The sequence below is a fragment of the Drosophila sechellia genome, chromosome 3L, assembly GCF_004382195.2.
Source record: "Drosophila sechellia strain sech25 chromosome 3L, ASM438219v1, whole genome shotgun sequence".
NCBI classification, from domain to species: domain Eukaryota; kingdom Metazoa; phylum Arthropoda; class Insecta; order Diptera; family Drosophilidae; genus Drosophila; species Drosophila sechellia.
The window spans coordinates 14,413,589-14,438,581 of NC_045951.1; the positions used below are offsets into that span (position 1 = coordinate 14,413,589).

At 44.7% G+C, this 24,993-nt stretch overlaps 3 protein-coding genes across 6 annotated transcripts; 2 read left to right on the top strand and 1 right to left on the bottom strand.

The window, feature by feature from the left end:
- Positions 1–219: 219 nt before the first annotated feature.
- On the bottom strand, positions 220–10,243 carry LOC6605698 (patatin-like phospholipase domain-containing protein 2). 2 transcript variants are annotated; one of them, XR_004361761.1, is made up of 8 exons: positions 9,805–10,243; positions 2,068–2,750; positions 1,839–2,005; positions 1,661–1,769; positions 1,420–1,508; positions 1,087–1,355; positions 856–989; positions 642–732 (listed from the first exon to the last, which is right to left on the bottom strand). XR_004361761.1 is itself a non-coding variant. In XM_032718609.1 (7 exons), exons 1-7 carry the CDS (start codon positions 9,962–9,964, stop codon positions 548–550), a joined length of 1,662 nt encoding a protein of 553 aa, XP_032574500.1. In that variant the 5' UTR covers positions 9,965–10,242; the 3' UTR covers positions 220–547. The 2 variants fall into 2 exon arrangements, 1 of the variants encoding a protein (XP_032574500.1); XM_032718609.1 differs by lacking the exon at positions 856–989 and having other exon boundaries at positions 220–732; positions 9,805–10,242.
- A 545-nt stretch (positions 10,244–10,788) lies between these two features.
- On the top strand, positions 10,789–13,721 carry LOC6605699 (tudor domain-containing protein 3). The gene is made up of 4 exons (XM_002030479.2): positions 10,789–10,894; positions 10,947–11,031; positions 11,106–13,247; positions 13,353–13,721. Exons 1-4 carry the CDS (start codon positions 10,860–10,862, stop codon positions 13,641–13,643), a joined length of 2,553 nt encoding a protein of 850 aa, XP_002030515.1. The 5' UTR covers positions 10,789–10,859; the 3' UTR covers positions 13,644–13,721.
- A 263-nt stretch (positions 13,722–13,984) lies between these two features.
- LOC6605700 (probable helicase with zinc finger domain) lies at positions 13,985–24,872 on the top strand. Of its 3 annotated transcripts, none has more exons than XM_032719737.1 (6): positions 13,985–14,121; positions 15,906–15,997; positions 16,057–16,489; positions 16,684–17,296; positions 17,763–22,466; positions 22,580–24,872. In XM_032719737.1, exons 3-6 carry the CDS (start codon positions 16,160–16,162, stop codon positions 23,278–23,280), a joined length of 6,348 nt encoding a protein of 2,115 aa, XP_032575628.1. In that variant the 5' UTR covers positions 13,985–14,121; positions 15,906–15,997; positions 16,057–16,159; the 3' UTR covers positions 23,281–24,872. The 3 variants fall into 3 exon arrangements, with proteins under 3 accessions (XP_032575628.1, XP_032575630.1, XP_032575629.1); XM_032719739.1 differs by lacking the exon at positions 13,985–14,121 and adding an exon at positions 14,353–14,654; XM_032719738.1 differs by lacking the exon at positions 13,985–14,121 and adding an exon at positions 14,684–15,603.
- Positions 24,873–24,993: the final 121 nt, after the last annotated feature.

The following is a 24,993-nucleotide window of genomic DNA, read 5'->3' on the forward strand; positions in this document are numbered from 1 at the left end:
AAAGGGAATTTAAAATTGTTAATTACAATGCGAATATCTAGCAATTTATATAACATTTTATAGATAGAAGAAAGAAATACACCGGATCCACATACATTATTCGTTCACATAGTGACGAAGCGCACCATATTTTGGTTTTTTTTTTAGATTTTCCCCCTCCTTGAATTCCCAATAAATCATAATTATTTATTTTATGAATAATAAATGCGCAAGCAGACATTCTGTAAATATTTGTTGTTTATTGTTTTTATTGTTTACACATTATCAACTTAGGCTAAACACAGATGGGGATTTGGATGTAATACAAGTCGTGTGAGGGTGACTAATAACAAGAATGCAATTATTCGCTAATTTACAAACAAACCGCTTACAAACTGACGATGATACAATGGCAGCATACGGCTAAGTTAAGTTAGGTACATACGTTGGTCGTACTAAAACTAAATTAGACTAATGGAAACGCTACTAGGCTTTTCGCTTTGCTACGAGCCGCTTTGGAGATGTTTCGTTACAGTTCCTAAGAGGATTGCCCCCTCCCCATCACTAATTACCCCTCAATTTCTATATACATGTCGCTGCTGTGCGTGGAGGCCGTGGAGCTAAAAGTCTGGTCAACCTCGGGATCACTGAGCACACTAGCATCCGACTCGGTCTCCAGGTCCAGGCGGGCGAATTGTGGCGCTGTTGTTTTACTATCCTCCACATTTGGTGTATGCGCATCGATAAAGAAGTCTGTGGAGCATGAGAAAGTAAAACAGAGTTTAGTTTAACCATTCCAGAGGAGCGAACTTTATAAAATGAAATTTGGTTATGGGAATAATAATGGGGGAGTGATTATAAATTTGGTTCATTTACCTGCCAACGATTTAAAATTTGGACTTAATGCTTGAGTGGGTGAAGGGTTATGGAGGTGCATTTATAGTCGTTTAGTTTGTAAGTGCTTTAAAAGGCTACGTCGTGTAGTTCAGGAGTCGTGGGCATTACTTGTACTGCAAAAAATGTTTGGTGTTGATTCAAATGATACGATTTCTCTACGATATGATATGATTTCTGATTTGAAAGTGCCGTCGTTTCACAAATACCAACCTGATTCGACGCCATTCCATTCGCTGACCACCGTATTGTGGCTGTGCTGGTGGGGATTGGGGTGATCTTCGACCGAGCCTTCGTAGATCTGCAGATCGGTGGCCAGCTTGTCGTGCTCCGTTATTTCGTCAAAGTCAAAGATCTCGGTAACTTTCACCTTGTTCGTGTTGCTGTCGGTATAGTAATAGGCATATAGAGCGTCGTTGTGCGTGGTCATCTTGAGGACATGCTCAAAGTTGTCGACATCGTCCTCTAGCGGTGTGGCTCCACTAAAAAGAACATTACGATTAGTTAAACGCTTCTTTGGCGGATTAATCCTACTGCTTAACTTACCATTCATCAACAAGGATAGACACACGTGGTCCATATAAGCGGCTGGAATGAAGAAGTCCTGTGTCATCGAAGTGGGGCTGGTCATAGGGCTGCAATAAAAACACATTCGTTACTATAATTCATTTAATATTCCAATTAATTCTAAATAAAACAAATTTATGAAAATGTGAGCGACAGCCTTAATGCACTTCAATTGATTACTTAAGCAAATGATCACAAGGCTGGCATTTAATTAACTTACCGTGAATTTATTTAGCAATCGTATCTGCATGGCGTTGTTCAACTGCAGAATAAAGTCCTCCACCATTACTCTGGCCTGCTTGGTAAGTTTGGGTGTCAGTGCTGATATTCTAAATAAAGATGGAATAGAAAAGATAGTTAAATATGCTATATTCCAACTATGAGAGATGGGAACCTACTTTGAAATGGTGGCCAGCAGAAAGTCCATGGGCACTGTGGCTGGCAGGGAAAGCAGCTTAATGCCGCGATGCTTGAAGATCCAGTTGGCCAGACCCTTATTGGCTTGTTCGATATAGTCCTGGATGACATCCAGAACCGTTTGGGGCATGTTTGAGCTCAAAGCGTCCTGGTAGAGTTAACAAATAGGTTAGAGAAAGTTCATTTGAGAGTTACTTGTTAGTGCCTCACCTTTCTGTGCTTCTTGCACTCCCTGCACTCGGGATCGAACTCCTGGGGCTGGGCCACCGTCTCGGAAACCACGAATGTCGACTGAACCGCCACGCAGCGTCGGCAGTTGATCAGATTGTTCCGATGCAGGAATTGCAGGGCATCGTCGAATCCTTGCTGGCAGAACTTGGACAGAAACTCGGGACGCGGCGGGAATAGGATGCGCACGAAGCGATTGATGTTCTGTCTGGAGATCTCGATGCTGGTGTTGGCCCAATTCAGATGGAAGAGCTGCGAGCTCTGATCCCTCGGGCAAATATCACTCTCGCCGCAGAACGGACTCACCGTAATGGTGTTCTCGTCCAGAATGGGCAGATTGTCCGAGAAGGCACCATCCATGTAGCGAACGCCACGGAATCTGGGCGGCAAGATGCCGGAAAATCCGGGTATGAAGCACGCACACAACAACGCCTGCAGGACCTCTTCCCGGGACTCAAACTCCGAGATGATCACGTTCTTGCCATCGTACACGCGGGTTAGCGAAATGTGCAGACGTCCATTGACCCGCTTGTGAGCATCGTCTGGTAGATGCTTCTGTAGACCCTCCAGCAGACAGGTCTGGATGTTGAAGGAGGGACTGAAGGGACCCAGGGAGTAGCGACGAGCTTCGTTCACGACCCTAAAGAAGTCCGAAGTCATGCTGCCTGGAAAGCACAATAAAAGAAAGGGGAATTTTAGTAAGAATTGGCATTTTAATTGAACTTTGGCTTGAACTTTGCTGCGACCCCCAAGGCATTTAGAGAAATTTTAACTGCTATTAACTCAAAATCGTTAAAAACGCACAAACCTCTCTATTAGTAAAAAACCTCACTTGTAACAGATCGTTGACTGTGTAGTGTATACCCTTGCTAATCGAGCTTATACAATATGAATATTGATGTTTTCGGGTTCACTGGGTTATCTCCTCATCCGATTGCCGATCTACGTGTGATGCCCGCGGCTTTTGCGTCATTGTGTCATCCAAAGGGTCAAGTGCTGCTCTTGGCAGTGTTATTGTTGTTAGCCAGTGTTATTGTTGTTAGCCGGGAAGCTCTCGTTTAATGGCGGGGAAATGACGTACGAACCTTGGAGTGGCTCGAAAGTGTTTGTCTTGTTCTATGTGCCACTCGATCCCCAACACAGTTTATGGCGCTGATAAGCCACTATTGAATTATGGATCCCACCATATGGTACAACTTGAGCCCAACAATGGGGCAGCGAAAATGGGTTATTTCATAATAGGTCATCGTACGATTCGAGAACCTGTTCTTCTAGTTGATTATGGAAGTCAGAAACATGGTTTCGGAAATAGATTTACATACATATGGTCAAGAAACAGAAAAGCCATCATTTGCCAAGTTAGTATAAAGGGCATAAAGTGGTTGGTTTTTATCTATATGGTATATTTGTGTAGTTGTGAAACCCATTTGAGAACCTTTGCTCTCACATTGTACCCATAAAAATAGAAGTTTCGCGTGCGCCATGTGCCTCGTTGATAAGAAATCAAGTTCCCCGCGCAGTGCCACACGATCGAACTTTCCCAATATTTTGATTAGATGCATGCCGAACGGCCTACAACAATGATTATGATAAGGTTATTCCGAAAACTATATAGTGTTATGTTCGTGAATTCGTTATTATATTGTATTCAATAAATTGACGTAAATCGAAAATCAGGCCATCAGACAAGTTGAAACGCGGAATAGCGAAAGCTAAGGTTGGGACCCATCCCAAAACCCCGGAATTATGTCACACTATCGATTCTATATATATGTATATATAGTTGGGAACAAGAATAGTTAGAACAAACAAGTCACATAACGCTCGCTTATCAGTTAAACTATTTAAAGCTGCTATGACATTGAACACCACTATTGTTCTGAATGGAGTTTGGAACCACAAAGAACCCGTGGAGCCCATGAAACTCGCGGGGGTCCCAATTCTCGGTCTTATATCAAATTTGTTTTCGCCATTCCGCTTTTGATTGTCAGCGACAATAATAAACTAGGGAGGAAAATGCAAGTAAACAACGCTATCACGTTACGTGCTGCCCTCTTAATTATTTGTTTTTGTTTCGCTTAGGCAAACCAGCAACTGCGTGTAAAAATGAGCTTTATTTATCAACGGAAACAGAATCAGAAAAGTGGGCGTGGCTGCTCTGGGTTAAATGAACTCGTTTAGCACCTATATCAACCTTCGAAGCAAAGTACAATCGCGGCTAGAACTGCACCTCAGTTTCAAATTATATATTGGGATGAAAGTGACAGAATATTCAATGAAACTTTGAACTGCAATGTAATAACAAATTACGAACTTGCAACTCAATAATTACTCCCTAATGATAATAATAACAATAACTCAAATATTATTGCACACAACCTGAAAACATGTAGATAAACCCATTTAAACCTTCCATTTTTAGCCTTGTACACATATTTTGCATTTTAAAGCACGCAACTAATCCAAATTCGGTTAAACTGTTTCAAAAACTCATATTATGAAACTTGTGTGCATTTAAGTAGTTAAAACTAATGGGTTATAGTGCCATGACCGCAACTGTGCGTGAAATGTACAGTAGGGCCGTCTAATGTTATGTGTAACGTAATCGCAAGTCAAGTGCAACTAACGCCCACTTTGGAGGCCGGCTGAATAACGGCAAATGGAAAATGAACACCAAAACGAGACGGAATCGTAAACAAAACATAACGAGGAAAACGGCGAAGCGAGCACTAAAGCCACATGCATGCGCACACACAGACACAAGCACACAGCAAACAGCTGCACCAAAAATACCATTTCTTTTGGAGGCTCGACTTCAATGGATAAATAAACCAGTTTCTGGAGAAAGAGAGGAGGGGGAGGAGGAGGAAAAAGGGGGAGTGGCAGTTGTTGCTTTCCACGGTAAAAGAAAAGGCAACAAACTCTCAACGAAGGCGAGAGAGAGAAACGCGACACGCACACACCCCCATTTCCGCGGCCTGACCCCCAAAAGTCAAGTTATTTCCGCTCTTCGCCGCTCTCTTCACTTCTCACAGGGCACCCAACAAAAACGAATAAGAAACATCACGTGATATTGTGGTTGTATTCAAAAAGAGCACGAAAACCAGAAAGCCATACATATATGTGAATACATAGTTATGTATGTATGTAAGTGCTACATATGTTTACAGTGAGCAAAGTAATTATGTTTACACTATACTGTTTTCTTTATTTTGTGCCTTGTAAGACTTCTTTATTTCGATATTTTGAATGCAGTATGTTTACATTTGGATGATTGTTTTTTATTTTGTGATGACTTACAACTTTTGTATTGTGTTTTCTTGTTGTTTTATTATAGCTAGACGACTATGGTTTATTGTTCAGGCCATTGCATTTCTAAAATCTCCCATTTCGGTAAGCCCGAGTAATTTAAAACTGTACATAAAATCGTTAAAAATTTTAAGCTGTTATGCTTGGCAACTCACTTTAATTAGCATTTGAAATTAAATTATATAATATATATAAACTCTTTAAATGCCATTTAAATACTAATTTTTTTTTATGAATTTCATATATCTAAATGTATTAATTATTGAAATTTACCTAATTGTATGCCAAGTTTACATACTTATCACCTTGACTATGCAAGTTTTCTGAGTGCCTTTTATGCAGCCGTTACACAAATACATTTATTTATATAGGTCACATTGCAATGCCGTGAATTCTCCTCACTTGGCAACGGATTTTTGGAAAGCATTCGTCTGTTTCGCTTTCCTTTTTTTTTCAGGGTGGTTTTGGGAGAAAGGTGGGATGGAATTTTATCCACGAAATGTGGCAGCTGCGATTTTGTGTTTCGAAGTAATCCATTTCGCAGATTTGATATGATCTTTCAAAGAATGGTTATTTAGTGATTACATGCAAGTATGTAAGATACGAAAGGATCCAAAGGTTCTATTTGTAACTTTCTCATTTATGAATGTATTGATAAGAAACCCGAAATCTTGATGTATTTTAAGGTATTGCACTTCGATCAACCAATACAATACTAATAATACAAGATAGTAACCTTAAATAGCATTACTATTCAAGATATTCGTTTTTTAAAACGCAGCTCGTGACCAGCTGTCATCGTGGATTAGTTTTGAAAGTGTGTCAATCAACAATAATGCGTTCGATAATGATGAGAAGCCCCATTTGCATGGCCGAATGATTGAGCGGAGGAGATCACTGGAAATTACGCCACGTATAGAGGACCCCGCAGAGCTGATAGCATTATGTACATATGTATGTAGATGCTATTGGGCGAAGACCCAGCTGCGAGCCACATATAAATGTGCAGATAGTGTGTGCTTTGTGTGCTCTAATCATCTGGCAATAGCAATAGGAAATACGTCAATCGAATGCATCATTACATATGTACATATAGGCAGTTGTACCGCCATCCATATAGATAGTGATCAATTTCGAATCAAACAAAGAGCTCGATGTGCGACTCAAATAGCGAAACTGCACTTGACTCATATATTTTTGCATTACCAGCTGCAACGAAATCGAACGACCATTGAGAAGTCCATATACTACGTAAGCGAACTTTTGATACACCCACAACTTGGACTTTAATCGACGGAAATCGGCAACAAAACATGACTCCCCCGTGATAACGTGCCCATAAAGGTAAATCGAACCGATAAGCAATGAATATATATGTACATCCATACAAAAGTACGATCGTGCCCGCATGCGAACAGCACGATGAATTGCAGTTGAGATTTCTAAAATTTCCAGATAGCCGTACCCAATGAAGGTCGGCCGTTGGCTTTCCCACTTAAAATCAACGTAGACTTAAAAAAGTCTTTTTAAGATTAAGATTTACAGATTTGCATTTAGAAACGAAGCTTACTTGGGCACCAGAACTGCGTGAAGAAACGGGAGAATCCAACAAAACACGGCAATTTCCACTAACTGATAAGGATTTGTTTTTAAGGGCTCTGTCACTAAGGCAAGAATTGCATTTCGAAGAGGGAAATTGCGATTATCTGAAGGGGCTAGCCACTTGGCGGTGAAATGGGAAGATATCTGCCAAATATATATATATATAGATGTGTATTTATGGCATGGTATATATAGTTATATAGTGGTAGAGTCGTCATACGATACGGTGACAAGTTCGCGTGGCGATCCGCAAACTCGTGTTCAAGTGCTTCGAGTGCCAACAACAAAGAGGAAGCGCGGTGAACACCCAATAAATAGGGCCATAAAAGAGCCGTCGTCACGAATGAATGGGTTTATAGAGTCAGATTAGGTGTTTTTCTAACAACCTATCTGAATAACCCTTGGATTGGAGCAGCTATTTCGAGTACAAATGAAGCGGGCGACAATAGTAATAGAATTAACAAGTTAATATTGAAGTATCTAAGTATCTAAGCAGTGTGGATTACATTATTTCGAGTTGAAAGGAAGTGAGGTGCTTCACAAAGATAACTCAATTTGCAAGTTAAATGCCCTGCTTACATAGTTTGCTCAAGCTGAGTGCATTTCTACTCCATTTATCCTATATAAAACCAATAGCAATTGCACCTTTTTGTGTCGCACTGTTGGCAAACTCAAAAACGAGTACGAACTTTCACAAATCTAATCTGTCGGCGGAACAGAACGTCTTTTGTCTGTGGAAACGCTTCTGTACTTTTTGTATACCTACCTGTACTTGGGACCCGAAACTGCACAACGGATTTTAAAGTCCAAATTAGACACGCTGCGTGCTGAGTAATCAAAATGGCCCTACATACATAGATCAAAATGCAACCGACCAACTTTAATTGCCGCAATTGAAGTGGAAAAACTGAAATTACAGGAAAATTCTAGTACCTGCCGCAGCTGCACGGGCTAACGAACTTTCTACCAGCTGGGGATCAAGATCAGGTAGTTCAAAAGTGAAAACCTGGATTGCCACGCAGAAGATGCAAACGAGAAAAGTCCAGAATGGCCTTTATAAGCTGCTAAGATCTATTGTATCTACGAATCTTATAGATTGAAAGCTTGCTTTCAAACGCTGCTATGATCTATTGTATCTACGAATCTCATAGATTAAAAGCTCCCTTTGAAACGCTTTTTACTTATATTTCGGGGTCGGAGAATCCCAATTCTAGAACGTAATATGCCGATTATGGCCACATCAATGGTAGCAAAGTGAGGGGAAATTGAGCATATTAAGCCCCTTGGGATGATGATCATCTATCATCTCCTCTGGGACAAAAGCGAGCGAAATGCCGATTGATTATTTTAATGATCGAATGATGCTGCCTGCTGCCCCTCCTCTGCTGACGTTATTCCAGATTATAGCTAACGATTACCCTGGTCAAGCGATAAGCCATATACACAGATGCATCTGGACATTGTAGCCCAGTAGCCATGAGTAATGCAGCTGACTTTTGTTGTGCTCCCTCGCTAGTTTTGAGTCCCCCAGTGATTGACATGTTTATACCCACGATACAAACGAAGCGTTACATTTGAAAAATCGACAACAAGAACAGGCCCATTATGTATGTATATATTTCGCAGTTATATATAGACCCGATTCCACAGTGGCACCACTTTTGCCATCAAATTAGGCGGCTTTAGATAAACGCGCCTCCTAAGCATAAACAAAATATACATATATACATACATATGTATAAATAAGCACTCGACCTTCAAGCATCTCGATCAAAATAGGTTTTGTGTGCATACAGTTGCGGTCATAATTATAGGGCCCTATAGGGCCTACATAGAGGGTGTATGAAGGATATGACTTTATCATTCTGACGCAAATTAAATTTAATCAATTCGCGGAAGAAATCGCAATTCTAAATCACAAGTCCACTTTAATCTATTTAATTAAATATTGGCAATTGAAGATAAGATTGGCAGTAAGTGATTTTATCTCCAGTTTAGATTTATAAAGTTGCTGGCTAATCTCTTGGCATAAGTATTTCGTGAAATTTGAAAATTTAGATATTTTAAGTTTATGTAACATTTTCGTACTGCGTTGCTATTCATTTGCCCACTGCTGTGCTTGTGTAGCCCAACCATTTGCCCATATATTCGGGTGCCGCTTTACAAAAGTGCGTTGTCCCGTGCCTACGAAACTTGTTTTTCTGTTTTCGTAAGGTTTTTCAACTGTGCCGCAGTTTTCTTTTGAGCGGATGGGACGAGCCCCCTTCGAAATTGGACAAACACGCCCAAAAACACACTCACACACACACACACACACTATCGCAGGCAATTATGAACGACTATTATGACTTCCTAGCGACCTACAAACGCAAACAAGCTTATCAATAAAATTCAATTCAATGCGTTTTATATTGAGCCTCCCAGCATCTTTCGCGCTCTCCCACTCCCACTGGCACTCTTTCTCACTCCCACTCACAGAGTCACTGAACTGCCCAGTGGTTGCTTTTGCACTCAGCTGTTTTGCGAATGCAAGTGTGAAGAGGGGAGAGAAGTAGAGAAAACACCAGAGGGGTGCAGAAAATATTCACAGGGGTTTTCCCAAGCAGAAAACATTGTGCAAAGGCCAAGTTCAGACGCGGAGTGTGAGAAGAAACAAGAAACTTAACGAATTAAGATTTATGCAAGGCAAAATAAAAATTTATTTTTGTTTCGCCTTGGATAATCGCTATCATATAGTTGCCAAATTCCAAAGATTCCGAAAGCCCCCTCACTAGACCCGCCCATGTAAGCAAGTGGGAAGAGACTTACCCAATGGCAAATCGCAGAGGAGACAGCAGGCGGCCAGGGAACCGGCCGAAGCGCCTCCGATCTTCTCCAGCAACAGATGCGGTGCATACTTCTTGAAGCAGACGGCCACTCCGACGTGGTAGATGCCCAGGAATCCGCAGCCAGCGAATGATAGATTCATGCTTTGGACTCTGCGTTAGATTCTATAAATCGTTCGATGACTGTTTGTTGTTGTTGCTAATTGTCACTGGTTTTTTCTCTTTTATGTGTATTTTCTCGCACTTTCCACTGTTTTCCTTCGCGGATTTTAGTCGTTGCAGCTCCTTTGATGTAACAATTTTTTGTCGCGTTTCGAAATAAATCTCGTTTGGGTTTTCAATCACTGTGTTTGTCGGCTGGAAAAATTACTTCGCTCTCGAAATGAAAATCTGTTGCTCGCGAACCGTTATTTACTCGCTCTGCGGATGGCAGCCCCCTTTTATACATTCTTTGCGGCGCGGTGTGACCGCATTTCATTCGCATTACCACCTAAACTAGAACTGGCATTAGAGTGGCTGCGCGTATAGGGTACTCTTTTTTGTGGAGACACCGTTTTCTTTAATATGCTAAAAGTGTAGAGATTACGACTTGCAATCAATTTATTATTCCAATTGCTTATAACTGAGATATATACCATTTTAATACTATCAATATACATCTATCAAAAATATAGATACGAGTATATGTGTTGCACCCAATTTGACCATTTTTCGTTCTCGTCGCACTTAAGAATAACAAATTTAAATGAAATTTAAATCAGTGTTTATGCAATTATTCAAAAAACAAATATACCAATATTTTAATATAAGCAATAAGCAAGCAATATTTAAATAACTAAATATATACAAAATGCAAGCAATATTTAAATATTTCGATTTTATAAAAGCATTTATATTATTAAACAATTTAAACTTAAACGATAGTAGTATGCACCCTCAGCCGATAGTCGTCGCACAGCACACCACTAGCGAGTACACACATCTAATACTTTTGTCATCCCTAGCTCGGAGTTGCAAAAAAATCATATTCATGAAAAAATGGAATTAGGCAAGAAACTACGAGAAGTCGGGTGGTAAGTACGATTTTAAATTGTAGCATACAATTTTGTTTAACGACTTAAGCAGGCACCTGACAGAGGAGGGCCTTAAAATCGTGACAACAGCCGTCGGCAGCGAGGATGTCCGCAAAATAGTCAATGATGCTCTGAATGTGAGTTGTAGGCGAACCGGCTGGTCAGCATTCTATGTAATTATTAATTATAACCTATTACTCACGCTTTGCAGCGAGATCTGCGCGATATCGGCGGTGGCGCACTGCCCGCGAAACGCGAAGATGCCACTTTGCCCGGTAAAATTGTGCTGCAGGTTCAGCGTGTGCGAAATATTGCCGCTCCCAAAGCGAATGAGGAATCGAAGGCGGCGCCACGCCTCCTTCAGTTGGATCTGAGTGATGGGCAGAATTCCATAAAGGCCTTGGAGCTGGAGCCCGTTCCCCAACTGAATCTCAATGTGGCTCCCGGAAGCAAGATCTATTTCAAGGCCGAGAAACTGCAGCTTTTGCAGGGATTCCTGCTGCTAAAGTCCAGTGAGATTCAGCTGCTCGGCGGCCGTGTAGATGCACTCTACGAGAAGTGGGATCTGGCCAGGACCATGATGAGATATGCGCGCAGTGGGCGCCCCTTGAATGGGACATCAGCACCACCCCCGTGGGTGGCATTTGGCCGAAAAATCGATAGCAACGCCGAAAGCGAAATGAACTTCAAGAGCCTGGGCTCCTCGGGCGACAAGGACAAGACGCCAAAGGAGAACGAAGAGTTCAATGCCATGCGCACAGAGGCCATTGCCGTGGCCAGCAAGGCCGGCGGCAAGAAGATCTTTGGCGGCGGTGGCCAGAACATTATCGATCACAATGTTAAGAAGATCCTAGACAAGGGCTTCAGCGAGGAGGAGGCCCTTAGTGCCTTATCTGCTACCCGAAACAACTTGGAGCGTGCCCTATACAATCTAAAAAGACGCAATGAAGCTGGCGGAGTGGGTCCGATTGAATCCGTGGGTCGTCCGGGACGCGGAGATCGTCCGCCCAGAGAGGGAAAGCGCGGAGCTAGCGCCAAGGACGAAGTTGAAGCAGCCAAGCCGGCTGCCAACACCACGCTGTTTGATTTCCTAACCAATAAACTGCCCGCCAAGGAAACACCGGCCGCTAGTAATGCAGAAACCTTTGCTGCCGCTCCGACTGCCCCACCCACTACCAATCACTTCAATCCATTCAAGCAATATGGAAACTCGCGCTTCAGCGAGTCCGACAGCAAATCTTCAGCTATGGGCGGAGGCGGCAAGTTTGCAGATCGTTCTAGGTTTGAGAACAACGTATCGAGCAGCTTTGCCGCACATCGTGGTGGACATGTTGGTTCGTCGCGAGGCGGTGGCCGTAACCGAGGTGGCGGCAGGGACGAAAGGCCACCAAGAGAGGAGCGATCCTACAGGGAAGACAGGCCTCCGAGGGAAGAAAAACCGCCGAAAGAGGAGAGACCACCGCGAGAGCGAGGAGCCTTCAATGATCGTCCAGCTGGACGTTACAAACCAGACACGGCAACCGTAAAAACCGCCAACCGCAATGGCTCGGATAACGCACCGGTGAAACCGAATTCCGAGATTAAGCCAGATCATGAAACAACCAATGGGAAGGACCACACTGGCAACCGACGTGGCAGCGATCGAGGCAGCAATCGCGGAGGCTCCAATCGAGCAGAGAACGGCAACGCCAATGGCAACAGACGTAACAAGCCGGCAGCAAGCTCAATTTCGGCGAGTTCAGTGGCGAAATCAACAAGTAGCGCTGGCGATGATTTCAACGCCCGTTTGAGTAAGATAACCGAGGAAACAGCTAATCTCAAGGTGAGCAGTGTGCCCAAGCGAGAGAATCGACGTAAGCAAGGAGGACAGGGGCAGGGACAAGCCAATCGCCTGGCGGGATCGGGCACAGAAACACCGCAGCAGCAGCAGCCAGCTCAGTTGCTTTCGCAGAAGCCAGAGAAGGCTCAAACCAAGCAAAAGCATCAGAATCAGCATCACAATCCCAGGCACAATTCGCACGCGAACTACAGTCAATTGCCGAATGGCTACACTTACGATCCCAGCAAGATCATGGGTTTCCAGAGCAAGGAGGCCAACGAGTTTGCCATGAGCCTTCTAAAGAGCCAGGGCGTCACACTGCCCAACCAAAAACAACAACAACAGCAGCAGCAGCTGCAGGAATCGCCACCCACGTCCTTTGGCCCCGTTTCAGCACCTGTTTCCCGTGCGCAACCTGCTCCAGTAGCTGTGCCACAAACTGCGCCAAGGGAGCAGTTCGGCATGGTGCCAGGCGATGCGTGGATGTGGCAGAAGGGCGACTTGTGCATGGCCAAGTATTGGGACGATGGAAGGGTGAGTTTAGGTCGATTGACTGAAATTACATTCGCAATAGTAGTAGCACAAAGTATTCAAATTGATTTGTTGGACTTAACTTATCATTCCTTCTTTACTTTCCAGTATTATGAGGCTGAGATCACGGGCGTGTCGGAGAAAACTTGCGTGGTCTTCTTTATGGGCTATGGAAACCATGAGGAGGTGCTGAAGGTCGACATCCTGCCCATCACCGATGCCCAGAACAGGCCACTGAGCAACTCAGCGCAGCAACAGCAGGCGCATCTGCAGCAGCAGCAACCGCATCTGCAGCAGCAGCATCCGCATCTGCAGCAGCAGCAACATTCACGCTACCGCGGAGATCGTCAGACGCAGCAGCAGCAAGTCTACGTGCCGCCCCACAAACGAGAGCATTGAGACAACATGGTAACAGCCTGTTAACGTATTTAAATCAATTAAAATGTTTCGAATAAACAACTTTACAGAGTATTGAAACTTTGAGTACGTATTTTGTAATCTGCTGACTTTCAAATAATTTAAAGCATATTGTTAATTACACCTTACTTTTGAATTGAATACGTCATCTAAAACCTGAAAAATTGAATAAAACTGAGTTTGATTTAATTTAGAAATTTACTTTTCTTTGTAAACATCATTCGAATTCGATTAGTTTCGGGCGCAGTGCTATCGATTGTCCCTGGTTTCTGCGCGACATGAACAGCACTATTTCGCGCCGCTGCTCAGCACTGGTGCATTTCGCGAATTTTCCCTCATACATACATAACTTATTTTTAACATTTTTCGACGTGATGTGCATTTTCTCTCATAGTTTTGTGCTTAACCATGTAAAATAGAATTAGTACGTAGTGTACAAACAATAGGAATTAGTGCAAAGGTAACGCAAAAAGAGTGCAAAAGCCCGAAATGTACGCACAAATTGGCCAGCAAGTGTACAGCTGGCTGGCTGACTTGCCATAAACGCGCTGTAAAGGGTTTAGCGCAGTAAATGTCGCTTGCTGAGCATGCAAAACGATTAACGTGCCGTATAAAAAACTGACTAATTAGATAAAAGTGCAATGCGGTCATTTGCATGTATTGTGCGCATATATTTTCATATGATGGCAAAATCATCGTGTAGTACATGCGCCAGTGCTGTCAAGTTCGCATGCGGTGTTGGAAAGCGACGGTTGTCAATATTCGTGTAATGTTTTGTGCCGCTTTTTATTGAGCAATTAACATGGCATTAAAATAAACAAAATTGAATTGTTATTGCCCGTCATTAAATGTTTTGCATGTGTCACTCGTTATATACTGGAAAAAATGATTGATCCCACCATTCATTTCCACATGCGATACTCGGCGAGTGCCTTGCGACGTTGGCCAACACTGGCGACTGTCTGCTGTTTTCAGCACGTAAAAAGAAAAATGGTAAAATAAATCCTGCTCGATTCTCGGGCATGGTGCAAATTAACAATTCAATACGCTTGAACCGTAACCAGCCACATAAACCGTAGACTAACAGCGGAAAATCCGTGAAAAGTGCCTTTGTTTTAGCCTGCGAACAGCTGAAAAGTCAACGTCAGGCCAAGAAAATCCGACCATGTATATAAAAAAGCCAAGAAAAATCAACATTACGCTCAAAACTTCTGGCATTTGCATTTGATCGCCAACTGCGCTCGCAATTCAATGATAAATAATACCATTACCCATTTATTGCCGCATATAAATAATAACCGCACAACAACAAAACGAACACATACACGCAGCGAAAAAAGTAGCAGCAAATATAAAAGAAAGCAAGCACCTCTACCAAAAAAAAAAGAAGAAAAGCAGAAAAATAATAAGAAACAACTTGAAAATTACTTTTAATTATGCTGGCGAATTTTCTCGTTCTGTGCAAGTGTTTTCCACCGGATTCTTCTCCCCCCGAGATGCCACCCCCCTCCGAGTTTTCCGCCCCCCTTTTGTGCCGGTGCGAGTGTGAAAATTGCTCTTATGAAATTTTGCGTAACCGAATTAGAATGAAAATTGTGTAAATCGAAAAATAAAGACACAGCACTTTGGATTGTTTATCACACATATGTGCATATATATATATGCTTAGTTGCAGGCGGACTCTATAAATCCGTCTGTATATTTGTACTAAGTACACACAATTGTTTGGGAACCGATAAGAAGCGAGATATAAACAATTTCTGTTTTGGATTTAGCGAACAGTCAACTAAGATGATTTAATCAATTCTTCAATATCCCAATAACAATCCGAACAAACAAGCCGGTCTTTAAACAAATAAAAAATGTGAAATCGCCAATAGGAAAATTCAGGACTAAGAATACTTAAAATGTGAAAATGTGTGCAATTTTCAAGAACACAACGGTAATTATAAACATTAAAGATAAAAGCATACATTAATGTTATAGTACTATTACAAACCAAAGACAATAAATGTGTTTTATTAAAATAACTAAGTGAAATTAAACCTATACATGGGAAATAACTGCATAAAAACATAAATACAAAAGAAAACAATACGTGCTCTATACCAACAAAAATATTTAATAAGATAACAAAATTTAAATACATTACACTCAACCAATTGAAAATAAAAAACTCAAATAAGTGGCATAAACAAATCCCTAAAGAATGTTAAAACTAAAACCAAAAATCTTTTTTTGCAGTAAACATAATGCCCGCAAAGTATCTAAAACATTAATGTAAAAACGATAATCGATTTCTTATTATTAACCACACAAAAAAACTGTTAATTTGTGTAAGTATAAATTCACAGAATAAAATGGTCGAAAATAAAACTTTAAACTATTCCTACAGAATTACCGTAGAGTTTAGACGAGCGATCAAGACAAGGACCTGAAAACTTCACACATGCATGACTGACCACCCGGAGGAGCCACTAAACACCAGCCAGTAAACGATGGCCGCCGAGAAGGAGATGCAGGCCCACGACATGGTCCGACGTCGGAGCTGGGCCCGTGCTGTGGCGCTCTACGACCAGCTGATTGCGCCCAATCCCGGCCAGGGAAGCGGTGGCCAGAGTGCGGGATCGAGGGCCCAGAAGGACCAGCAGATCGCCTGCCTACTGGGCCGATGCGAGTGCCTCCTAGAGCTGGGAAAGTTCGAGGGCTGCCTGGCGGACGCCTACAAGGTGCTCACGCTGCTCTCCGAGCAAACAGAGTGCCTGGCCAGCGTGTCCAGAGCACGCCGATGGCTCGTCCACGCCCTTTTCAAGATGCACAAGTACGGGGTATGTATAATCCGGAGTTTACAAGAGCAGGGATGATAAGGTTTTCCATTTCACTGCACATGCTTATATGATTTACCAAGAAAATGTAATGAGCTTTGTATGAGATTGTAAAAATATGCCAAGCATACTGAAATTTACTGGAACTACGGCAATGCGGATCTAGCATTAATTACCCTTTTCCAACTTTCTTTCAGGATGCCGAGATCTTCCTGAGCAAGTGGATCAACGAGCTGAGCGGCCAGCAGATATACTCGGACATATCGAAAACCCTCGAGCGTTACAAGTCCATCATTCAAATGATCATGAACGGGCAGCACAAGGCGCAGGCCCTGAAGATCCCACACGCCCGTCTCGAGGACGAGATGGCTATACTGGACACCAAACTGGATCACTGGGCCACCAACAACCTGCCGCTGGACAAGTACAGCAAGCTGCTCAGCAACAAGGGCTTGAAGAAGCGTGAGCAGCAGCAGCAACAGCAGCAGCAACAACAGCAGCAACAGCAGCAGAATGGCAATGGAATCGGCAGTTATGCGAGCAGCAGCAGTAGCTCCTCCACTGGCAGCAGCAGCACCATGTCCAGCTCCAGCACAAGTCTTCACAAGACCAACGATCTGCTGGCGGCCATGAAGCTGACGGCAGGAAAACACCAGCCGGGCTCCGGCGACGGATCTGGCTCGGATCAGTGCGATCAGGCGGCTCCATCGACCACCTGCAGCTACTGCACCATCACCTTTCAGACGAGGAACGAACTGCGACAGCACTGCCAGACCGAGGCGCATCAGAAGGTGATCATGAGCGATGAGGGTGAGTATTTTGCAGCCAGCATTTTAAATAAGGCATTCTGAAATAGGATACTAGCCTTATGTGCATATTTTAACCTTCTGTTTACCGTCAGAATTATGATTTGATAGACATGGCTATAATTAGAATGCCAATGTTGTGTAAAGAGATGCATTGTTTGAAAGCATTGGAGCACTGTTTATGCATTCACTAACCTCCAATGTTTAATAGGTCACTGCCTCTGCAAATACCAAATCTTTCAAATATAAAAATGTTACCTGAATATGGTATCTCATTTGTGTTTGCATAAGTTTAAATATCAATGGCAATATGTTTTATAAATAAAAAACTCGAAAGTAATTTTAAAACTATATATCTAAATGTTTCAACACTGAATTCTGGCCACATATATATTTATATATATAAAAAAAAAAAAAACAAATGAATTTCCAGTCATTCACACTCAATAATGTTTTGACTTTCCGATTAGGTCGCGACTGGAAGTGGCGTCCGCCGCCCCGTGGCTATACACTGGACACCTATTCCCTGTGCGAGACGTTCAGCGAGGCGCACATCTGTCATTATGGAGCCCAATGCGTGGAGGCCCATGGACAGGATGAGTTGAACGAGTGGAAAGAGCGCTTCGATTACCGGCGAATGCGGATGCAGAAGGCCTGTGAGAAGGAGCTCTACGGCAAGTCGTACACGGAGCAAGTGCTGGATCGTTGGATCCAGGCGACAGCACCGGAGCGGGTGATGTGCGAGCGAGTGCCGGACATGGAGGCACGCTGTGAGCAGCAGCTGGTGACCAGCATTAGCTCAAAGACCTCCAAGCGGGAGTGGCTCTTCCAGTTAGAGACGAAGAAGCCGCTAAAAGCGGTAGCCCTCTTGCAGGATGCCCATCGAAATCACTTTGCCCTGAAGTCCATCAAAATGTGCAAGCCAACGGAGTCCAGCATGGAACTCAAATCAGACCAAGAGTGGCTGGCAGGCAGTTCATCGCAAACGGATACTTCCACCGAGGACTCTGCTACTTTGATTCACGAAATCACAGTTGAGTTTCACACGGAGATCTACGGCACCTTTCGGCAAGCCATCTGCTTCGATGTGGGTCAGGAGCCTTTGCTTGTGAGGCATCTGTGCGTGGATGTGTTGCCCGTGAATGATGCGGAGAAAATCGAGGAGATCAAGCGGGACATCATAAACAGTTCTGCTACCCGATGGGATGTCGCCAATACGCAGCTCACACGCTTCGAAACGACCATTGGCACTCATCTAAAAACGGAGGCATATCTCAGCGATTTGGAGCACGAACGGGAGCTATTGGAGAGGTATCCCTGTCCCAGGGCAGCCACTTTCACTCTGACACAATCGACCATTGTGGAGAAGCGGTTGACGCAGAATAACTATCGTTCCCGCATCCATGAGTTGTTGTCAGTGGAGGAGATTGCCCGCTATGAGCAGATAGCGAGGTATAATGTAAGGACTCGCCTCACAGTGGCCTCGAATTACATTCTCACCCCCGCGGGAATGGCAACCAGCACGGCCAAGTATTCCCTGGCAGGTGAACTGTTTGCTCTCATGCGTTTGGGCAAGGACATCTCGGAGGATACGTCTCCTGGCAGATTAATTCTCTCAAACTGCAGCAGTGTGTATATCTCAAAACCTGAGGATCCCGATTCGAAAGCTGACCCAACTAAACGTGCAGTTTACGAGGCGTTGATCGAGGACAAGGGCAAGAATGTGATTTACTTGAAACTATCCGCAAAATGTGTAGAGGCAATGGCTCTGCAGGCGGATACCGAACTGGAGGTGGACATACAATTCCAGCTGAATCGAATGCCATACTGCGAGTGGCACAATGCGGTGGATAAGATCACAGATTTCCGGTTAATCTTTCCGGCTACGGAACTGGAACCAAGCATACCGTGGACACCGAAGAAGCAGTGGGCCGATTCCTGTGAACCGAAGTTGAATGCCAAACAAAGGGAGGCCGTAAATGCCATCACCACGGCTCTGAGCATTAAGTTGCCGCCAATCCTGTTGATAGGACCCTTTGGCACTGGAAAAACCTACACGCTGGCCCAAGCTATCAAACAACTGCTGACGCAGCCGGAGGCCAAAATCCTGATCTGCACACACTCGAATTCAGCCGCTGACTTGTACATCAAGGAATACCTGCATCCGTGGATCGAGGAGGGTTTGAAGGAAGCCACACCGCTGCGAGTTTACTACCATAAGAGATGGTCAGCCACGGTAAACGGTGTGGTGCAAAAATACTGCATCACCGATGGAGTTGGCAACTTCCTAAGGCCCACTGTGGAGGATATAATGCGGCATAGGATTGTAGTTGTTACGCTGAGTATCAGCATGGAGTTGGCCACTTTGGGTCTGCCCAAAGGACTGTTCACTCACATCTTTCTGGACGAAGCTGCTCAGGCAATGGAATGCGAGGCAATTATGCCGCTGGCTTTGGCCAATGATTCTACAAGGATCGTTTTGGCTGGAGATCACATGCAAATGAGTCCGGAACTGTTCTCAGCCTTTGCCAAGGAACGCAAGCTGCACATTTCGCTGTTGGAGCGGCTGTACGATCACTATCCCTCCAACTTCCCCTGCAAGATCCTGCTGTGCGAGAACTACCGTGCCCACGAGGCCATCATCCGTTTCACTTCGGAGCTTTTCTACGAACAAAAGCTGGTGGCCTCCGGAAAACAGCCACGGCACGATCGCTTTTATCCCTTGACCTTCTTCACTACTCGGGGAGAGGATGTTCAGGATAAAAACTCAACTGCTTTCTATAATAATGCTGAAGTTTATGAGGTGGTGGAAAGGGTTTCCGAGCTGCGGAAACGTTGGCCCAGTGCTTGGGGTAAACTGAACGATACCAGCATTGGCATCATGACTCCCTACTCGGATCAGGTGTTTCGCATTCGTTCCGAGCTGAGAAAACGGCGCATGGGTGGAATATCCGTAGAACGAGTGCTCAATGTCCAGGGTAAACAGTTTCGGGCGGTATTCCTCTCCACAGTTCGAACCCGACGCACGTGCATGCCCCAAGGAAGTGCCCCTGGTTCCGCTTCCACAACCAGCATTGGCGATGCCGACGCAGACTATGGATTCTTGAGCAATTCCAAGCTGCTGAACACGGCTATTACTCGAGCCCAATCTTTGGTTGCAGTGGTTGGTGATCCGGTGGCACTTTGCTCAATTGGTCGCTGCCGCAAAGTGTGGGAGCGCTTCATTGAAATCTGCGACGAACATAAAAGTCTTTTTGGTTTAACTTGGTCGAACCTGCGCTCCCAACTGGATGGCGTGGAGCTGAAGCGTGGCTATGTGCTAAATCCTCTGGCTCCCGAGTTTGTCCCGCGTGCCCTCCAACCCGAGGCGTACCTACGGGAGCAGGCTGCTCTCTATCTAAATGGACCGCAACACGGACACGGTGGCCATGGACCGCCGGGTCCTCCGGCTCATTTTGCCAACGCTGCTGGAATGCTGGGTCCCGGACCCGCGGCCGCTGCTCACCAGATGAATCAAATGGCTGCTGCCATGGCTGCCAATCAGCAACAGCTCACAGCCCACATGTACTCCACCCACATGGCCATGATGGCCGCTGCAGCTGCCGTCGGAGGAAAGTCTGGAAATGGCCCTGGACCAGGAACCGGCGGAGGTCCCGGTCCTGGTCCAGGCCCACCTCCACACTACGGCGGCGGGGGTGGTGGCGGACACATGGGAATGAGAGGACCACCGCCACCGGCGCCGCATTTGCGGGGAATGCCACCCGGTGGACCGCCACCCGCACAGCAGCCAGGCGGAGCTGGTGGCGGCGGGGGGCCACCGCCACCATATGGACAATATCCAGCCATGCAGCACTGGCGACCACCGCAGCAGGGACAGAATCAAGGCCCAGGACAGCAGCCACCACAAAATCCGAATGCCAGTCTCTGGGGTCCGCCGCCGCAAACGAATCCGTGGAGTGTGTTGCCGCCCAGTAAGCAGCCACAGCAACCTCAGCCACCGCCAGTTAGCGCGCCCGGACGTGGACCGGGTCCTTTGCCACCGCCACTCAATGCAAACCCGTCTCTTCCACTGAGAGGTGGTAGTGTGCCGCCACCGCCGCCGAATGCCTCGACGGCTGCTCAGCTGCTAAGGAATCCCAGCGAACTGGGCTTCTTGGCCAAGAAGTCGCTGTACAACCATGGCCAGGCACTGCCGCACCATCAGCATTATGGACCCGGACCAGGACCACCGCCGCCTCCATCGCAGCAACAGCCGCAGGCACCGCCGATGGGTATGCAGAGGGGCAGCAGTGTGCCAAACGGACCCATGTCGCCCATGGAGAACGGACCGCCGCCACCTCCCTATCTGAGGCACAATGGTAGTGGCTACAATCCGGGAGCACCGCCACCGCCGCCACAGCAGCAACCACAGCCACCACCCAATCCGTTTATGTACGCCGGCAAGCAACCGTCTCCGAGCTCTATGAGATTTGGACCAATGACGCACGAGCTACTCCCACCCAATGTAAGCATCTATGACATGGCTTTTAATCCGAAAGAGGAGCAATACAAGTGGTACCTTAAACTTCTTGAAACCGTGGGTCAGGATGGTGCCAACAAGTTTGCGGAAATGCTGCGCCAGGTGATGGCCACAATGCAGCAGCAGCAGCAACACAAGCCACCGCAGCCACCAATGGTTAACAATCCGATGCTCAACAATCCGCATGTGCAGCGACCGCAGTATCCCATGATGTATCCACAGGGTCAACAGCAGCAGCAGCCTCCACAGCAATCTGTAGATGCTTCACCGCCGCTGGAGAACTTCAACCAGCAGATCGATCTTGTCTTCAATTCGATTATGAATGGAGCCAATGATGTAGCGCAACCGATACTGCGCGATGTCCTGGGCATGGTAGCTGGCACGGGCAATGCTCCTGGTCCTCCGCTTAGCAACGGTTTGAACGGAGTCGATCTCCAGCAGCAGCAGCAGCAACAACAGCAGCAGCAGCAGCAAAGCCGCCTATTCGCAATGATGCAGCAGCAACAACAACAGCAGCAGCAACAACAGGCCAAACCACCGCCAGGACCTGGGCCACTCTATCCCAATCATCTGGGCGGACCTGGTCTTCACCAGGCGCCGCCCAATGGCGGAGGTAATCTGAGCGGCGTCGGAAACACCAACTTTATGGGCAATGGTAAGAGAAGTAGAGTACAAGGATTGGGTTTGATTGCAACCCATTATCAAGTATCAAATATAAGTTACCAGCGAGCCTTGTCATTCCATACTAATATATTTATTCCCAACCAGCCGGAAATGCTCTGCTCAATGACAAGCCCTACAACAACGTGGGCATGCACAACAACGTGGGCTTGAACAGCGCCGGAGTTGGTGGTGTCGGGATGGGAGTCGCTGGCGCAGGAGTTGCCGGTCACAACAGTAATAACAACAATGGAATGCTGACCAATGGCAACAACTCGGTGCCCTTGTATCGCCGCCAGGCGCTCACCGGGAACGGGATTGGAGGCGGAAATGGCGGCTACAACAACATGCATGGAATGGACGCTGGCGCCAACTTGATAGAGGCACTTTTCCAGGCCAACAACTCGGTGGTGGATCACTCGGTGAAGTCATCGGACCATATGCACGGCCTGCTGTACAACAATTTCAATGGTATGAAGGGCGGCGGCCACGAACTGGACCTGTTCCAGGCGATGGCGCCCAGTGTGCCGCACTCGGAGGCGGCTAATCATCACCAGCAGTCCTCTGGCTCATCGGCAACCACTTATGCGGCTGTGCTGAGCCAGGGACCACAGGCGGTGGTTGGCGGAGGCGTTGGAGCAGGACCATCGCCGGGACAGTCGCAGGCGCAGGCGGGCGTGGCTGGTTCGGGAACGGGCGGAAAAGTCGCGCCGTCGGTTGGTGGCAACGATCTTCTGGAGAAGGATCCGTTTGCGGCCATCCGTGAGTTGGGACAGGCCACGACCGGATTCTACAACTACTTTCAGTGAGGAGAGGTGACGGCGGCAGCACATCTCCAGCTGTGGCATCAAAGGGTCATATAATCTAAAAGCAACAACAAAAAAAGGAAAAGCAAAACAACAAAAAAAAAAGAAGAAAATTAACAACAAAAAAAATTGCAAAATTCTTAGCTGAACACAAAAAAAAACGCAAAAAATGCCCCAGACAATGGGAAAAAACGGAAGAGAAAACGAAAAAGAACTGCTTCTTAATTATAGTTGTCCCTATCCTAATTTTTTGCTTTCGTTTAAATTGCAAATAATTTTATTAATTATGGTAGTCTTAAGTTAAAAGTGTGAATTATTATAATTATTTAATAATATACAAACTTACCTATTTAGTTAATGTTTAGTGGTTACTAAAGTTCGCCCAAATGCCGCAGCGGGGATTTGTTGACGTTGACCCCTGACCCTTGCCCACAAACAGCGCGACTCCCGCTCCACCTGTCACCCCTCTGCCACGCCCCCAAGGGCGCCTCAGGCGCCGCCCATGTGGCTTCCCAGCATCCAACGGGTTGCTCTGAGCAGCCCAGAAATGAAAATCTAAACGCCTATGCAAGAAAACCTTATTAATTAGACTCTTGAAACATACAAACAAAACAAAAAAAAACTCATGAAAAAAACTGAAAAAAAAAACAAACAAACATAAAAACCACAAAAAAAGGAAATAATCATGTAATAACTATAAACTGCAAAATGCATAGTTAGCTTTAGATGTAAGCATATTCAAGAAAATTTGTATTGTAAATTTTTTCTATTTTAAGTGAGACTTTCGTTCGTTTTCTACCTTTAATTTCTCAGTTGAAAGTTTCAATTTTGTACAGGAGTTGACTATTGAAAACAAAAACAAACGAAAGAAAAAAACAACAAAAATATTAACAAAATCATTAAAACTGAAAATTTGTCACGCACTCAAATACATAAATTATTATCCTTATTAATTGTAACTTCATATTATATACCTATTATATATATTTAATGGCTATAAGGGATATGAACATTTTTGTGTACGAATTATACATACTTACCAACATACAAACATATATATATATAATCTGCATATAAATATTTAAATTTGTGCACGAGTTATTTGTTCCTTTGCCCATCCGAAATTGTCGATGCATGTGTAAATTATATTACGATTGTTAAAAGCACCCCTCCCCCCTCCCTCGAAAAAATTTGCAGACATCGCCCCCATTTTCCAATTTCCCAATTATATAACCCCAAATCCCCACTCATCGTTTAGTCCGATTTGACGACTGGTAAATGTAAAACATACGAAGGAGAAATGCAAGCATACAAAAATATAAGAATTTTTCGATAAGAGTATTTAATCAATCTTTGATTTTTATCGTAGTATTTTGGCTAGCGACTTGGATAGCGTAAACATATTAACTTTATATAACTGTAATTATTTAACCAATGTAATGCATAACAACCAACTAAAAGGCGGAAACAAAACGAACGAAAAATTACATTTAATAAACAAGAAATTGTACTTTTAATAATACCCCATCTCTCCACACCCACTCATGTCATTTGTTAAACGATCTTCTAGGAAATACATTACATTGCTACACGAACACATTTAGTGTTAAATTATATGTAAATTTAGACACCACACACATACAGCAACTAACTAAAAACAATAATAATAGCAGACACCACACATCGAGCACCACGAGAACAGAAAGTGAAACGAAA

Coding starts and splice junctions, on each gene's coding strand:
- LOC6605698 (XM_032718609.1), bottom strand. CDS start 9,964: ATGAATCTATCATTCGCTGGCTGCGGATTCCTGGGCATCTACCACGTC. Junction 1,509..1,660: donor GATTGCTAAATAAATTCACG/GTAAGTTAATTA, acceptor TTTTTATTGCAG/CCCTATGACCAGCCCCACTT. Junction 1,356..1,419: donor TCTATCCTTGTTGATGAATG/GTAAGTTAAGCA, acceptor TGTTCTTTTTAG/TGGAGCCACACCGCTAGAGG.
- LOC6605699 (XM_002030479.2), top strand. CDS start 10,860: ATGGAATTAGGCAAGAAACTACGAGAAGTCGGGTG. Junction 10,895..10,946: donor AAACTACGAGAAGTCGGGTG/GTAAGTACGATT, acceptor CGACTTAAGCAG/GCACCTGACAGAGGAGGGCC. Junction 11,032..11,105: donor TAGTCAATGATGCTCTGAAT/GTGAGTTGTAGG, acceptor CACGCTTTGCAG/CGAGATCTGCGCGATATCGG.
- LOC6605700 (XM_032719737.1), top strand. CDS start 16,160: ATGGCCGCCGAGAAGGAGATGCAGGCCCACGACATGGTCCGACGTCGG. Junction 16,490..16,683: donor TCAAGATGCACAAGTACGGG/GTATGTATAATC, acceptor ACTTTCTTTCAG/GATGCCGAGATCTTCCTGAG. Junction 22,467..22,579: donor CACCAACTTTATGGGCAATG/GTAAGAGAAGTA, acceptor ATTCCCAACCAG/CCGGAAATGCTCTGCTCAAT.